The sequence below is a fragment of the Oncorhynchus clarkii genome, chromosome 14, assembly GCF_045791955.1.
Source record: "Oncorhynchus clarkii lewisi isolate Uvic-CL-2024 chromosome 14, UVic_Ocla_1.0, whole genome shotgun sequence".
Lineage (NCBI taxonomy): Eukaryota > Metazoa > Chordata > Actinopteri > Salmoniformes > Salmonidae > Oncorhynchus > Oncorhynchus clarkii.
In genome coordinates, this window is record NC_092160.1 from 15,228,353 (window position 1) to 15,243,908 (window position 15,556).

The following is a 15,556-nucleotide window of genomic DNA, read 5'->3' on the forward strand; positions in this document are numbered from 1 at the left end:
GTGTTAGTCCCGGGGTCTTTAGCTTAGTGAGGAGCTTTGTGGGCACTATCTGTTGGGGCGGTATGCAAATTGGATTGAGTCTTTGGTTTCCGGCACAATGGTGTTGATGTCATATCACTGCAGAGGTGAGTACCATTCACAAGATAAACACAGTATATCACATAAAGGAGAAGTACATCACAAAATAGTATGCACCGAAAAACAGAATGCTGATGTGTTCACGGTAGAAATGGCCCATAGCTGTGTAAACTTTAATCAGGCCATTTCTAGATATGATTGGGTATGCTCTGAAAAGGAGGAGTTAGTTTGTTTATTATTCTCTGTGTCCCTTTAATTATCCTCATTATTTCAGTGCCACAGAGAAGTGGGCAGCAAATGAACATTTAAGAAAAATACTCTGAGTAAATACATTCTCATCTCTTATCTGCAGATACTTTTTCCCCCTCCCCTCATTAAAATAAAAGGAAATCTGAGCTAAGCTGAACTTCAGTGGGGACTCGCAATGTTTTCATACAGCCCTCAAATCAAAACATCAGGCGCAAATGTGTCATGAGAAAATTTGAGATAAGTATGGTTATTTATTTTGATATATTTTGTGTCATCGATTAATGTAGCCTAGCGGTTAAGGTAACCTTGTGGTTAGAGCGTTGGACTAGTAACCGGAAGGTTGCAAGATCAAATCCCCGAGCTGACAAGGTACAAATCTGTCGTTCTGCCCCTGAACAGGCAGTTAACCCACTGTTCCTAGGCTGTCATTGAAAATAAGAATTTGTTCTTAACTGACTTGCCTAGTTAAATAAAGGAACATTTTGAAAAATGTCACCATTGACATACAAGGTGAACTGTTCAGGTAGAAGACATCAAATCAAACTTTATTTGCCGCATGCGCCAAATACAACAAATGCTTACTTACCAGCCCTTAACCAACAGTGCAGTTCAATAAGAAGAAAATATTTACCAAGTAGGCTAAAATAATAAAAAGTAACACAATAAGAATTACGAGGCTATATACAGGTGGCACCGGTACCGAGTAGTTTACATGGTATTTTACTTACAAGAAACCAAATGCACCATATGTTGCAATTAGGAGTGTTAACTCCTAAATATTAAAACGTATAAACAAAATTGGGATCCTTAACGTTAAGAAAAAATGTCTAACTGAAAAACAGAAGGAAGAGCCTAAAGAGCCTGGCCGCTTTTTGGGCTCCCATACACACAGACAGAACCGGCATGTGACACACATCATAAAATAAAGCACCGTTTACACAACCTATTGTAGCCAACACCACTATCGCCAATGGTGACAACAGTGTCAAATCAAAGGTGACAGGCTCATCGCGCTGAAAGGACAGTGACCCTAATACCTGTGCGTTCCATGGTGCTGAAAGGACAGCGACCCTAATACCCTGTGCGTTCCATGGTGCTGAAATACCTGTGCGTTCCATGGTGCTGAAAGGACAGCAACCCTAATACCTGTGCATTCCATGGTGCTGAAAGGACAGCAACCCTAATACCTGTGCGTTCCATGGTGCTGAAAGGACAGCAACCCTAATACCTGTGCATTCCATGGTGCTGAAAGGACAGCACCCTAATACCTGTGCGTTCCATGGTGCTGAAAGAGAGCCCGTTTTGATGAAACGCAGAGACAGCAGTCACACACAGCATCAAATAATGTTAAAGAATAAGCAGCCCATTCACTGGAGTAGGCCCCATAAAATCATAACAATACAAAAGCACAACCATTTAATTTCCAAAATGAAATTAACAAACCAGCTATTAATTCCCATTGCAAATATATTTTATCACGTTCATCACCCTAACCGGTGATTTAAAGTTTAAATGCAATAATGTTTCAGTTATTATTTTCAAAGCGGTATCTCACAATAAGCGAGCTGCAACAAAAAACAGTGCCACTAACCAGATGATTGACATTTGTAAAGGAAGTTTGAAAGTTAATCTATAACAAATTAGCAACATCCACCTTGAAGTCCACCTTGAACAGCTGCTACAGATGTTGTCACCTTTGTAACACTACTACAACACAAGCTAGCTAACGCAACTAGCGGCACTGATTATTTTATAATGCACCCCTTTCTTCTTCAATATTTTATGGCAGATTATTAGTGTATTGCCGCCACCCACTGATATTCTGTATTATGAATTCATTACCTCTTGCACTCTCAGTAGTGAGGCCTAGACACGTCACTTTAAAAAATAAATGGTCCCACCCATTGCAAGTCAAAATGTAACTGGTTCATTTAGGGCTGTTGCGGGGACTGTATTACCGCCACACTGGCAGTCACAAGTCATGACTGTTTAGTCACGGTAATTAGACTTCTCCAAGCTCTGATGCTGCTGGTGGTCATCAGTAGCCTACCAAACTTGCTAACTGCCTGGTACTCAGCACTCTATTTTCCCTCTAATCACTCTGACATCAGTGAAAATGTGTTCGAAAATCTAATCAAACACTTCATGAGAGCCCATGTGCTCATGTTGTGCAACATTTCTATATGCTGTGCAATTGCTCGAGAAAACAGAGTGATGGCCTCTACTAAAAATAGGAGAATCCATCAGTTTTCAATAGGCTAGGCCTACTATATTTATTTCTGAACTTTACTAATATTAAGCGCATTGTTTATCTTTACAACAGCCTACCTGGCTGGCATGAAAATGAACCACGGGAAAAGTGTCCTCAATTAGCTATTTAAGTGCATAGATTAGATGTATTTTTCCCTGCTGCCCCTGTTTTGCAACAGGAGCATGATAATGGTCCAATCTAAATCAAAACAAATTTTACACATATTATTTAGTGTATGTAAAGACAAGATTAAATCAAGAATAGTCTGATGGGTGACAATATTAGCCTATCACGTAGCCTAGCCCATTGGCCTTTAGGTTTTGATAAGATTTGTATTACAAATTAAGTGGCATAATAACATCTTAAAATTCATCACATTAATCTGATTTACAAGGGGTGTGAAGCTTAACTGACATACACTACCGGACAAAGGTTTTAGAACACCTACTCATTCAAGGGTTTTTCTTTATTTTTAATATTTTCTACATTGTAGAATAATAGTGAAGACATCGAAACTATGAACTAACACATGTGGAATCATGTACAGTAGTAACCAAAAAGTGTTAAACAAATCAAAATACATTTGAGATTCTTCAAATAGACACCATTTGCCTTGATGACAGCTTCGCACACTCTTGGCATTCTCTCAACCAGCTTCATGAGGTAGTCACCTGGAATGCATTTCAATCAACAGGTGTGCCTTCTTAAAAGTTAAGTTGTGGAATTTCTTTCCTTCTTAATGCATTTGAGCCAATCAGTTGTGTTGTGACAAGGTAGGTGGGGTATACAGAAGATAGCCCTATTTGGTAAAATACCAAGTCCATATTATGGCAAGAACAGCTCAAATAAACAAAGAGAAACGACCGTGCATCATTACTTTAAAACATGAAGGTCAGTCAAAACTGAAAAATTTCAAGAACTTTTAAAGTTTCTCCAAGTGCAGATGCAAAAACCATCAAGCGCTATGACGAAATTGGCTCTCATGAGGACCGCCACAGGAATGGAAGACCCAGAGTTACCTCTGATGCAGAGGTTAAGTTTAGAGTTACCAGCCTCCAGAAATTGCAGCCCAAATAAATGATTCACAGAGTTCAAGTAACAGACATCTCAACATCAACTGTTCAGAGGAAACTGCGTGAATCAGGCCTTCATGGTCTAATTGCTGCAAATAAACCACTACTAAAGCACACCCAACAGGAAAAAGAGACTTGCTTGAGCCAAGAAACACGAGCAATGGACATTAGACCGGTGGAAATTTGTCCTTTGGTCTTGATGTCCAAATGTGCGATTTTTGGTTCCAGCCGCCATGTCGTTGTGAGACGCAATGTGGGTGAACAGATGATCTCTGCATGTGTATTTCCCACCGTAAAGCAAGGAGGAGGAGGTGTTATGGTGTGGGGGTGCTTTGCTGGTGACATTTAGAAATCAAGGCACACTTAACCAGCATGTATACCACAACATTCTGCCGCGATACGCCATCCCTTCTGGATTGTGCTTAGTGGGACTATCACTTGTTTTTCAACAGAACAATGGCCCAACACGCCTCCATGCTGTGTAAGGGCTATTTTACCAAGAAGGAGAGTGATGGAGTGCTGCATCAGATGACCTGGCCTCCACAATCCCCCGACCTCAACCAAATTGAGATGGTTTGAGATGAGTTGGACTGCAGAATGAAGGAAAAGCAATCAAGTGTTCAGCATGTGTGGGAACTCCTTCAAGACTATTGGAAAAGCATTCCAGGTGAAGCTGGTTGAGAGAATATCAAGAGTGTGCAAAACTGTCATCAAGGCAAAGGGTGAAGAAGAATCTCAAATATAAAATATATTTTGATTTGTTTAACACTTTTTTGGTTACTACATGATTCCACATGTGTTATTTCATAGTTTTGATGTCTTCTATTATTCTACAATGAAGAAAATAGTAAATATAAAGGAACACCCTTGAATGAGTAGGTAGTGTATGTGTATGTGACCAATAAAACTTGATTTGATTTGAAATTACATGGATTTATTAGACTTTTTAACATGTGGAAGCCAGGAGATGCTAAATGTGTTAATTAACGAATGGTCAATTACGTGAGACCGACAGTTATTTGCTTGACAATCGCCAGCTGATAAAATTTTGTGACCGCCACAGCCCTATGTTCATTCCACTATCACTCCAAAATTCTGCTGTAATACAATGGTAAAGCTGTCCAGCTTCTAAAGGCCGAGCCAATGGCTGGCTGAGCAGGTTCAATGTTTCTATCCAGATACCACTAAAGAATATTCTGATTGGATATTTGTTTCTATTCAGTATTAACCATTCTCTTTCTAACACAAACTGAAGAGATTAAATCAGAAAATGATTACAATATTGTGAAATAGAAATTTAAATGTTTTTTTTATAATATATTTTATTTATCTATTTCTATAAATCCTTAGGCCTTCAAGGCCCCGATGGTTCCCCACTGATCAAACCAAGATGAGCTATTTAACGTTAGCTAGGCTAACTTAGTCTACATAACTTTAACTGTCCACTTTCTCCCCTTCCAAATCCTACAGTAAATAACAACAACACCATTCAGATTATTAAATTGCAGCCTACCTGTTGGCTCTTGGTGTTGTAGCCTGTCCTTTTAATCCCATCTTCCATTGATTAGATGGGAAATAAATCAAATAATGTGCCTATATATCTCCTTATGAATTCAAGTTGTGCCCCAGGCTTTTCCTGTAACACTGGAGCATCCTAAATGTCATCTTGCTTTGATGTTACAGTAAAGCATTTGTTGGTACATGTTAAGTTATGCATTCTCCTAAATGACATAAAACAGTAACATTTCACTTTTAAGTCTGCGCTATACCGTGTCATTACTATACACCTAAACTACTTTGCTAACCCAAATGTAATTATTTGGCTGTACATGGTATCTGTTGATAAGGTACTTAAATAATTGAATGATAATCAAAGGGAACTGACCAAGCTGAAACTGTTTGCTGTTCCCCTAGGTGTAACCACTGTCCTGACAATGACCACCCTGAGTATAAGTGCTCGTAACTCCCTCCCCAAGGTGGCCTACGCCACGGCCATGGACTGGTTCATCGCTGTCTGCTACGCCTTTGTCTTCTCTGCCCTTATCGAGTTTGCCACCGTCAACTACTTCACAAAGCGCAGCTGGGCCTGGGATGGGAAGAGCATTGTGAATGACAAGGTAATGGAAGCATAACACCCTCCGATGGCCTAAAAGGCAGCATTTTAAGAGATAGAATATGGTGATCTGTTTGTTTTGAAGGTGGCCAACCCATATCCATATGATTTTCAACCCGGTGTCCTTTGCATGTGTTGTGTTTGCATCAGCATTCAGGTCATTTCCTGTTCGATAGCCACAGGCAGTGCTGTACCTGGAAGACCATCTGCATATGTATGAATGTATACATACAGTGACTTCAGAATGTATTCACATCCCGTGACTTTTTCCAAGTCGTTGTTACACTGGCCTACACACAGTATCCCATAATGTCAAAGTGGAATTATATTTGTATAATAAAAAATAGTCAATAAGTATTCAACCCTTTTGTTATGGCAAGTGTAAATAAGTTCAAGAGTGAAAGTAAAACATTTGCATAACAAGTCACATAAGTTACATGGACTCTGTGTACAATAATAGTGTTTAACATGATTTTTGAATGGCTACCTCATCTCTGTACCCTACACCATCATCTGTCAGGTCCCTCAGTCAAATAGTGAACCTATTGGTAAAAAGTAAGAATATCCCTTTGAGCATGGTGAAGTTGTTAATTATACTCTGGATGGTGTTTCAATACACCCAGTCACTACAAAGATACACGTGTCCTTCCTAACTCAGTTGCCAGAGTGGATGGAAACCTCTGACCATGAGGTCAGTGGTGACTTTAAGACAGTTACAGAGTTTAATGGCTGTGATAGGAGAACTGAGTATGGATCAATAACACTGTAGTTACTCTACAAAACTTACTTAATTGACAGAGTGAAAAGGAAGCCTGTACAGGAAAAAAAAAATCCAAAACATGCATCCTGTTTTCAACAAGGCACTGAGGTAATACTGGAAAAAATAAATTGGCATTACAATTAACTTTTTGTCCTTAATACAAAGTGTTATATTAGGGGAAAATACAATACAACACACGACTGACTAAGTACCACTCTCCATATTTTCAAGCACAGTGGTGGCTGCATCATTAGTTATGAGTATGCTTCTAATCGTTAAGCACTGGGGAGTTTTCTCAGGATAAAAAAATAAACGGAATTGAGCTAAGCACAGTCAACATCCGAGGGGAAAACCTGGTTCAGTCTGCTTTCCACCAGACACTGGGTGATTAATTCACCTTTCTGCAGGACAATAACCTAAAACACAAGGCCAAATCTACACTGGAGTTGCTTACCAAGAAGACAGTGAATGTTCCTGAGTGGTCGAGTTACAGTTTTGACTTAAATCTAATTGAAAATCTATGGCAAAACCTGTAAATGGTTGTCTAGCGATGATCAACAACCAATTTGACAGAGCTTGAAACATTGTGAAAAGAATAATGGGCAGATGTTGCCAAATCCAGGTGTGGAGAGCTCTTACAGACTTAACCAGAAAGACTGACAGCTGTAATTGCTGCCAAAGGTTCTTCTACAAAGTATTGAATCAGTGGTGTGAATACTTGCAGTAACAGTCAATGTTTGGACACACCCCATTCAAGGGTTTTTCTTTATTTGTACTATTTTCTACATTGTAAAATAATAGTGAAGACATTGAAACTATGAAATAACACATGTGGAATCATGTAGAAACCAGAAAAGTGTTAAACAAATCAAAATATATTTTACATTTGAGATTCTTCAAAGTAGCCACCATTTGCCTTGATGACAGCTTTGCACACTCTTGGCATTCTCTCAATCAGCTTCTTGAGGTAGTCACCTGGATTGCATTTAAATTAACAGGTGTGCCTTGTTAAAAATGAATTTGTGGAATTTCTTCCCTTCTTAATGCATTTGAGCCAATCAGTTGTGTGGTGACAAGGTAGGGTGGTATACAGAATAATGCCCTATTTGGTCAAATACCAGGTCCATATTATGGCAAGAACAGCTCAAATAAGCAAAGAGAAATGACAGTCCATCATTAATTTAAAACATGAAGGTCAGTCAATCTGGAACATTTCAAGAACTTTTAACGTGTCTTGAAGTGCAGTCGCAAAAACCAACAAGTGCTATGATGAACCTGGCTCTCATGAGGACCGCCACAGGAAAGGAAGACCCAGAGTTACCTCTCCTGCAGAGGATAAGTTCATTAGAGTTACCAGCCTCAGAAACTGCAGCCCAAATAAATGCTTCACAGAGTTCAAGTAACAGACACATCTCAACATCAGCTCCTCAGAGGAGATTGCGTGAGTCAGGCCTTCATGGTTGAATTGCTGCAAAGAAACCACTACTTTAACTATACATTCATGTACATACTACCTCAATTGGCCCGACCAACCAGTGCTCACGCACATTGGCTAACCGGGCTGTCTGCATTGTGTCCCTCCACCCGCCAACCCCTTTTTTTACACTACTGCTACTCTCTGTTCATCATATATGCATAGTCACTTTAACCATACCCACATGTACATACTACCTCAATAAATTTCTTTACTTACCTACACACACACACACACTTTTTTTTCTCCGCACTATTGGTTAGAGCCTGTAAGTAAGCATTTCACTGTAAGGTCTACACCGGTTGTATTCGGCGCACGTGACAAATAAACTTTGATTTGATAAAGGACACCAATAAGAAGACAATTGCTTGGGCCAAGAAACACAAGCAATGGACATTAGACTGGTGGAAATCTGTCCTTTGGATCTGATGAGTCCAAATTTTAGATGTTTTATTCCAACCGCCGTGTCTTTGTGTAGGTGAACGGATGATCTCCACATGTGTGGTTCCCACCATGGAGAAGGAGGTGTGATGGTGTGGGGTTGCCTTGCAGATGACACTGTCTGTGATTTATTTAGAATTCAAGGCACACTTAACCAGCATGGCTACCACAGCATTCTGCAGCGAGACGCCATCCTATCTGGATTGCATTTAGTGGGGCCATCATTTGTTTTTCAACAGGACAATGACCCAACACACCTCCAGGCTGTGTAAGGGCTATTTGACCAAGAAGGAAGGTAATGGAGTGCTGCATCAGATGACCTGGCCTCCACAATCACCCGACCTCAACCCAAACCATCTCAATTGGGTTGAGGTTGGATGATTGTGGAGGCCAGGTCATCTGATGCAGCACTCCATCATTCTCCTTGTTTGAGTTAAGGACCGCAGAGTTAAGGTAAAGCAGCCAACAAGTGACCAGCATGTGTGGGAACTCCTTCAAGACTGTTGGAAAAGCATTCCATCTGTAGCTGGTTGAGAGAATGCCAAGAGTGTGCAAAGTTGTCATCAAGGCAAAGGGTGGCTACTTTGAGTAATCTAAAATCTAAAATATATTTTGATTTATTTAACACTTTTTTGGTTACTACATGATTCCATATGTGTTATTTCGTAGTTTTGATGTCTTCAATTTTTTCTACAATGTAGAAAATAGTAAAAAATAAAGAAAACCCTTGAATGAGTAGGTGTCCAAATGTTTGACTGGTACTGAATATATCTTTTCACTTTAAGTTGTCATTAAGGGGCATTGTGTGATTTTTAAAAGATCAGGTGGTAACACAACAAAATGTGTAATAAGTCAAGGTCTATGAATACTTTCTTAAACCAAGCAGGTGCCAGATCAGACAAATGAATGTGGCGATACAAACACAAAAGGTCACAGCATATTTTACTTAAATGTTCAGAGAGGGAGAGTAAATTGGTACCCCATGAAGCATAGCCAGGATAAAAGTGTTAATGTTCAGGGAGGGAGACCACATGAAGCGTAGCCAGGATAAATGTGTTAATGTTCAGGAAGGGAGACCCCATGAATCATAGCCAGGATAAATGGGTAAATGTTCAGGGAGGGAGACCACATGAAGCATAGCCAGGATAAATGTGTTAATGTTCAGGGAGGGAGACCCCATGAAGCATAGCCAGGATAAATGGGTAGATGTTCAGGGAGGAAGACCCCATGAAGCATAGCCAGGATAAATGTGTTAATGTTCAGGGAGGGAGACCACATGAATCATAGCCAGGATAAATGTGTAAATGTTCAGGGAGGAAGACCCCATGAAGCATAGCCAGGATAAATGGGTAGATGTTCAGGGAGGAAGACCCCATGAATCATAGCCAGGATAAATGTGTTAATGTTCAGGGAGGGAGACCACATGAATCATAGCCAGGATAAATGGGTAGATGTTCAGAGAGGAAGACCCCATGAATCATAGCCAGGATAAATGGGTAGATGTTCAGGGAGGAAGACCCCATGAATCATAGCCAGGATAAATGTGTTAATGTTCAGGGAGGGAGACCACATGAATCATAGCCAGGATAAATGTGTTAATGTTCAGGAAGGGAGACCCCATGAATCATAGCCAGGATAAATGGGTAAATGTTCAGGGAGGAAGACCCCATGAATCATAGCCAGGATAAATGTGTTAATGTTCAGGGAGGGAGACCACATGAAGCGTAGCCAGGATAAATGTGTTAATGTTCAGGAAGGGAGACCCCATGAATCATAGCCAGGATAAATGTGTTAATGTTCAGGGAGGGAGACCCCATGAATCATAGCCAGGATAAATGTGTTAATGTTCAGGGAGGGAGACCCCATGAATCATAGCCAGGATAAATGTGTTAATGTTCAGGGAGGAAGACCCCATGAATCATAGCCAGGATAAATGGGTAAATGTTCAGGAAGGGAGACCCCATGAATCATAGCCAGGATAAATGTGTTAATGTTCAGGGAGGGAGACCCCATGAATCATAGCCAGGATAAATGTGTAAATGTTCAGGGAGGAAGACCCCATGAATCATAGCCAGGATAAATGGGTAAATGTTCAGGAAGGGAGACCCCATGAATCATAGCCAGGATAAATGGGTAGATGTTCAGGGAGGAAGACCCCATGAATCATAGCCAGGATAAATGGGTAAATGTTCAGGAAGGGAGACCCCATGAATCATAGCCAGGATAAATGGGTAGATGTTCAGGGAGGAAGACCCCATGAATCATAGCCAGGATAAATGGGTAAATGTTCAGGGAGGAAGACCCCATGAATCATAGCCAGGATAAATGGGTAAATGTTCAGGAAGGGAGACCCCATGAATCATAGCCAGGATAAATGGGTAGATGTTCAGGGAGGAAAACTCAATGAATCATAGCCAGGATAAATGTGTTAATGTTCAGGGAGGGAGACCACATGAAGCATAGCCAGGATAAATGTGTTAATGTTCAGGAAGGGAGACCCCATGAATCATAGCCAGGATAAATGGGTAAATGTTCAGGGAGGAAGACCCCATGAAGCATAGCCAGGATAAATGTGTAAATGTTCAGGGAGGAAGACCCCATGAAGCATAGCCAGGATAAATGGGTAAATGTTCAGGGAGAAAGACACCATGAAGCATAGCCAGGATAAATGTGTAAATGTTCAGGGAGGAAGACCACATGAAGCATAGCCAGGATAAATGTGTTAATGTTCAGGAAGGGAGACCCCATGAAGCATAGCCAGGATAAATGGGTAAATGTTCAGGGAGGAAGACCCCATGAAGCATAGCCAGGATAAATGGGTAAATGTTCAGAGAGGAAGACCCCATGAAGCATAGCCAGGATAAATGGGTAAATGTTCAGGGAGGAAGACCCCATGAAGCATAGCCAGGATAAATGGGTAAATGTTCAGGGAGGAAGACCCCATGAAGCATAGCCAGGATAAATGTGTTAATGTTCAGGGAGGAAGACCCCATGAAGCATAGCCAGGATAAATGGGTTGAGATGGAAAAAAATAACAAAAAGGAGAGGGAAACTGTGAAAGAGCCATCGAGTGATAAGAGCTCTTTCTGTGTGGGAAGATACGTTTGAAGTGAATCCGACTTTGATGGGGAAAAGACACTTTGCACCTTGTTAATCAGTTCGTGACAACAACAACAAAAAACATAAAAGCTGAGGTGGAAAGGTTGGTGCTTAGTTTCAACCCATCCTTCAGAATGTATTTGTTCATTTTCAAAAGAGCATATACATGTAACTGCCAGGGATAGAAACAATATTGAAAGCAGGTGCTTCCGCACAGGTGTGGTTTTTGAACTTCACTGAACAAAAATATAAACAAGCAACAATTAGTTACAAAAACTGAGTTACAGTTCATATAAGGAAATCAGTCAATTGTAATAAATGTTATGGATTTCACATGACTGGGAATACAGATAGGTATCTGTGACCAACAGATGCATAAAACAGAAACAAGTTAGGGGCGTGGTTCAGAAAACCAGTCAATGTCTGGTGTGACCACCATTTGCCTCATGCAGCACAACAAATCTCCTTCACATAGTTTATCAGACTGTTGATTGTGGCCTGTGGAATGTTGTCCCACTCCTCTTCAATGGATGTGCAAAGTAACTGGATATTGGCGGGAACTGGAACACGCTGTCGTACACTATGATACAGAGCATCCAAAACATGCTCAATGGGTGACATGTCTGGTGAGTATGCAGGTAGTCAGGTAGGCTCAGGTAGTGCAGCTCATCCAGGATGGAACATCAATGCGAGCTGTGGCAAGAAGGTTTGCTGTGTCTGTCAGCGTAGTGTCCAGAGCATGGAGGCGCTACCAGGAGACAGGCCAGTACATCAGGAGACGTGGAGGAGGCCGTAGGAGGGCAACAACCCAGCAGCAGGACCGCTATCTCCGCTTTTGTGCAAGGAGGAGCAGGAGGAGCACTGCCAGAGCCCTGCAAAATGACCTCCAGCAGGCCACAAATGAGCATGTGTCTGCTCAAACGGTCAGAAACAGACTCCATGAGGGTGGTATGAGGGCCCAACGTCCACAGGTGGGGGTTGTGCTTACAGGCCAACACCGTGCAGGATGTTTGGCATTTGCCAGAGAACACCAAGATTGGCAAATTCGCCACTGGCACCATGTGCTCTTCACAGATGAAAGCAGGTTCACACTGAGCACATGTGACAGACGTGAAAGAGTCTGGAGACGCCGTGGAGAACGTTCTGCTGCCTGCAACATCCTCCAGCATGACCGGTTTGGCGGTGGGTCAGTCATTGTGTGGGGTGGCATTTCTTTGGGGGGCCGCACAGCCCTCCATGTGCTCGCCAGAGGTAGCCTGACTGCCATTAGGTACCGAGATGAGATCCTCAGACCCCTTGTGAGACCATATGCTGGTGCGGTTGGCCCTGGGTTCCTCCTAATGCAAGACAATGCTAGACCTCATGTGGCTGGAGTGTGTCAGCAGTTCCTGCAAGAGGAAGGCATTGATGCAATGGACTGGCCCGCCCGTTCCCCAGACCCGAATCCAATTGAGCACATCTGGGACATCATGTCTCGCTCCATCCTCCTGCTCTCTTGCAGGAGCCACGTTGCACCACAGACTGTCCAGGAGTTGGCGGATGCTTTAGTCCAGGTCTGGGAGGAGATCCCTCAGGAGACCATCCGCCACCTCATCAGGAGCATGCCCAGGCGTTGTAGGGAGGTCATACAGGCACGTGGAGGCCACACACACTACTGAGCCTCATTTTGACTTGTTTTAGGGACATTACATCAAAGTTGGATCAGCCTGTAGTGTGGTTTTCCACTTTAATTTTGAGTGTGACTCCAATCCAGACCTCCATGGGTTGATAAATTTGATTTCCATTGATAATTTTTGTGTGATTTTGTTGTCAGCACATTCAACTATGTAAATAAAAAAGTATTTAATAATAATATTTAATTCATTCAGATCTAGGATGTGTTATTTTAGTGTTCCCTTTATTTTTTTGAGCAGTGTATAAAATACTCCTTCTGACCTCACAAAGATGTTTAACTTGTAAATTGCCAAGTGAATGAATGACATCAGAGTGAGCTGTGACAGTAATTTGTGTTGACAGTGTGTTGCCTGACAGCATATCGGAGGCCCGGCTAACCTTCATGTTACCACTTCTCTGCATTCAGATTGATGCACTATCCTATCCCAGATCCCATTCAGATCCCCCCCCCCCCCCTCCCCCCCGGGTGCATTCATCATCCAGGACTGTCTGGAACACATGCTGCCCGGAGGTGACAGGTTCGTCTGACGACTGCTAGCTACTAACTTTGGCTCCTTCCACAGAAAAAAGAGAAGGCCTCCACCATGAAGAAGAACAACGCGTATGCCGTGGCGGTGGCCAACTATGCGCCCAACATCACCAAGGACTCTGGGTTGTCCACCATCGCCAAGGGCGGCGCCGTTGACCCCAACATGGCGGTTGGCAAGGTGGGTGGCAAGGCAGACCCAAAGAAGACTTTCAACAGTGTGAGCAAAATCGATAGGATTTCAAGGATTATGTTCCCTGTCCTGTTTAGCAGCTTCAATTTAGTCTACTGGGCCACGTACCTAAACAGAGAACCGTATATAAAGGATATGGTGCCCTCAACCTAGAGGTCTCTCCCTTCTCCATTGTAATACATCTGAATTACGGAACTAAAATACTTACCAAATATGACCAGTATCTGCTAACTCTTGGTTTGTTGGTACAAGTCAGACAAGCCCTGGATTGCTTTCTCTCCCCCTCTGTCCTGTTTTTTCTACACCACATTCTGCAGTGCTTTTGGAAACAACTGCTTTTGTAAATATAGATGTATTTATAGTCATGACTTGTTTGTTTGGCTATGTAAATCAGTGAATCTTATGGTTTTATTGACCAGTGATGTTTACATGTTTGAAAAGTCTACAAAAGGAACCTTGAGATGTTTATTTGCAGAATCGAGAGATTTAAGTCAAAACTTTTTTTAAATAGTTAAAAAAAAAAAAAATCTTAAGTTAACTTTTTTTGTGGGCTAACAATTGAATGTTTCTCATTAACCAGGGATTTCTCATTTATGGTATGAAGTTATCTTTTTCTATACAAGCCAATGCAAAAAAAGAGTCATCTTTTTTTTTGTTGAATGCTTTTGTTGTATTGCAATGTAACTTATTGTTGTTAAACAAAATATCAACATAAGCAAAACAAACCATACTGTGTAATAATGTTTCAAGTTGATTATTATCATTTTTTATTTTATTTAGACATACTACGTCGAAGGCAGGTGCCATTTTCCTCACACAAAACAGCACTGAACTGTGCAAAAGAAAGACCATGGGAAATACTGCAGCATGATAATCTGCTGCGCGGTTTATTTGGTAACCTTTCCTCTATGATATACATGTATTGGATAAGGCGATATTATGTGCCAGAGCATGACAATGCGTTACACACACACATTTACACGCTACTCAATCAGAACGACAGATTTTTACCTTGTCAGCTCAGGGATTTGATCTAGCAACCTTTCAGTTACTGGCCCAATGCTCTAACTACTAGCCTACCTGCCGCCCTGTATTGAGCACCTAGAACTGAATGCTAACTTGATAAGCTTCTGTAACTTCTTTTGTCATGAAAAATATATAGGTGAACTGCTTTTGAAACAGGGGTTGGAACCAAAATTCCATTCTGCGAGCAACAAATCATTATGCTGAAGACAAAACTCTTTAAAAACAAATTATATAAAAAGTCGCCCTGCAAAGACATGCTAAACTTTGGGAATAGTGCAGTGTTTTACAGCATTGCAACCATAGGAAAAAATACATTGATCATTTGATGTATTTTCTGTAAATGTTTTTGTTATTTGTAACAGGATTTATTATGAAAGTTTGCACAAATACTGCGATGTTGAAAATAATGTACAGTAACAGTCAAAAGTTTGGACAAACCTACTCATTCCAGCGTTTTTCATTATTTTGACTATTTTCTGCATTGTAGAATAATAGTGAACACATCAAAACTATGAAATAACATATGGAATCATATAGTAACTAAAAAAAAAAGTGTTAAACAAATCAAAATATATTTTATATTCTTCAAAGTAGCCACC

General features: G+C 41.2%; 1 protein-coding gene across 1 annotated transcript in view; it reads left to right on the plus strand.

Moving 5' to 3' along the window:
• Positions 1 to 14,388, plus strand: part of LOC139366000 (gamma-aminobutyric acid receptor subunit alpha-2-like) — a 66,249-nt gene extending 51,861 nt beyond the window's left edge. Inside the window, exons 8-9 of the mRNA XM_071103072.1 lie at positions 5,566 to 5,768; positions 13,776 to 14,388. Of these exons, the coding sequence (XP_070959173.1) occupies positions 5,566 to 5,768; positions 13,776 to 14,084 (512 nt within the window). The 3' untranslated portion in view covers positions 14,085 to 14,388. The remainder of the gene's footprint in view (positions 1 to 5,565; positions 5,769 to 13,775) is intronic.
• Positions 14,389 to 15,556: the final 1,168 nt, after the last annotated feature.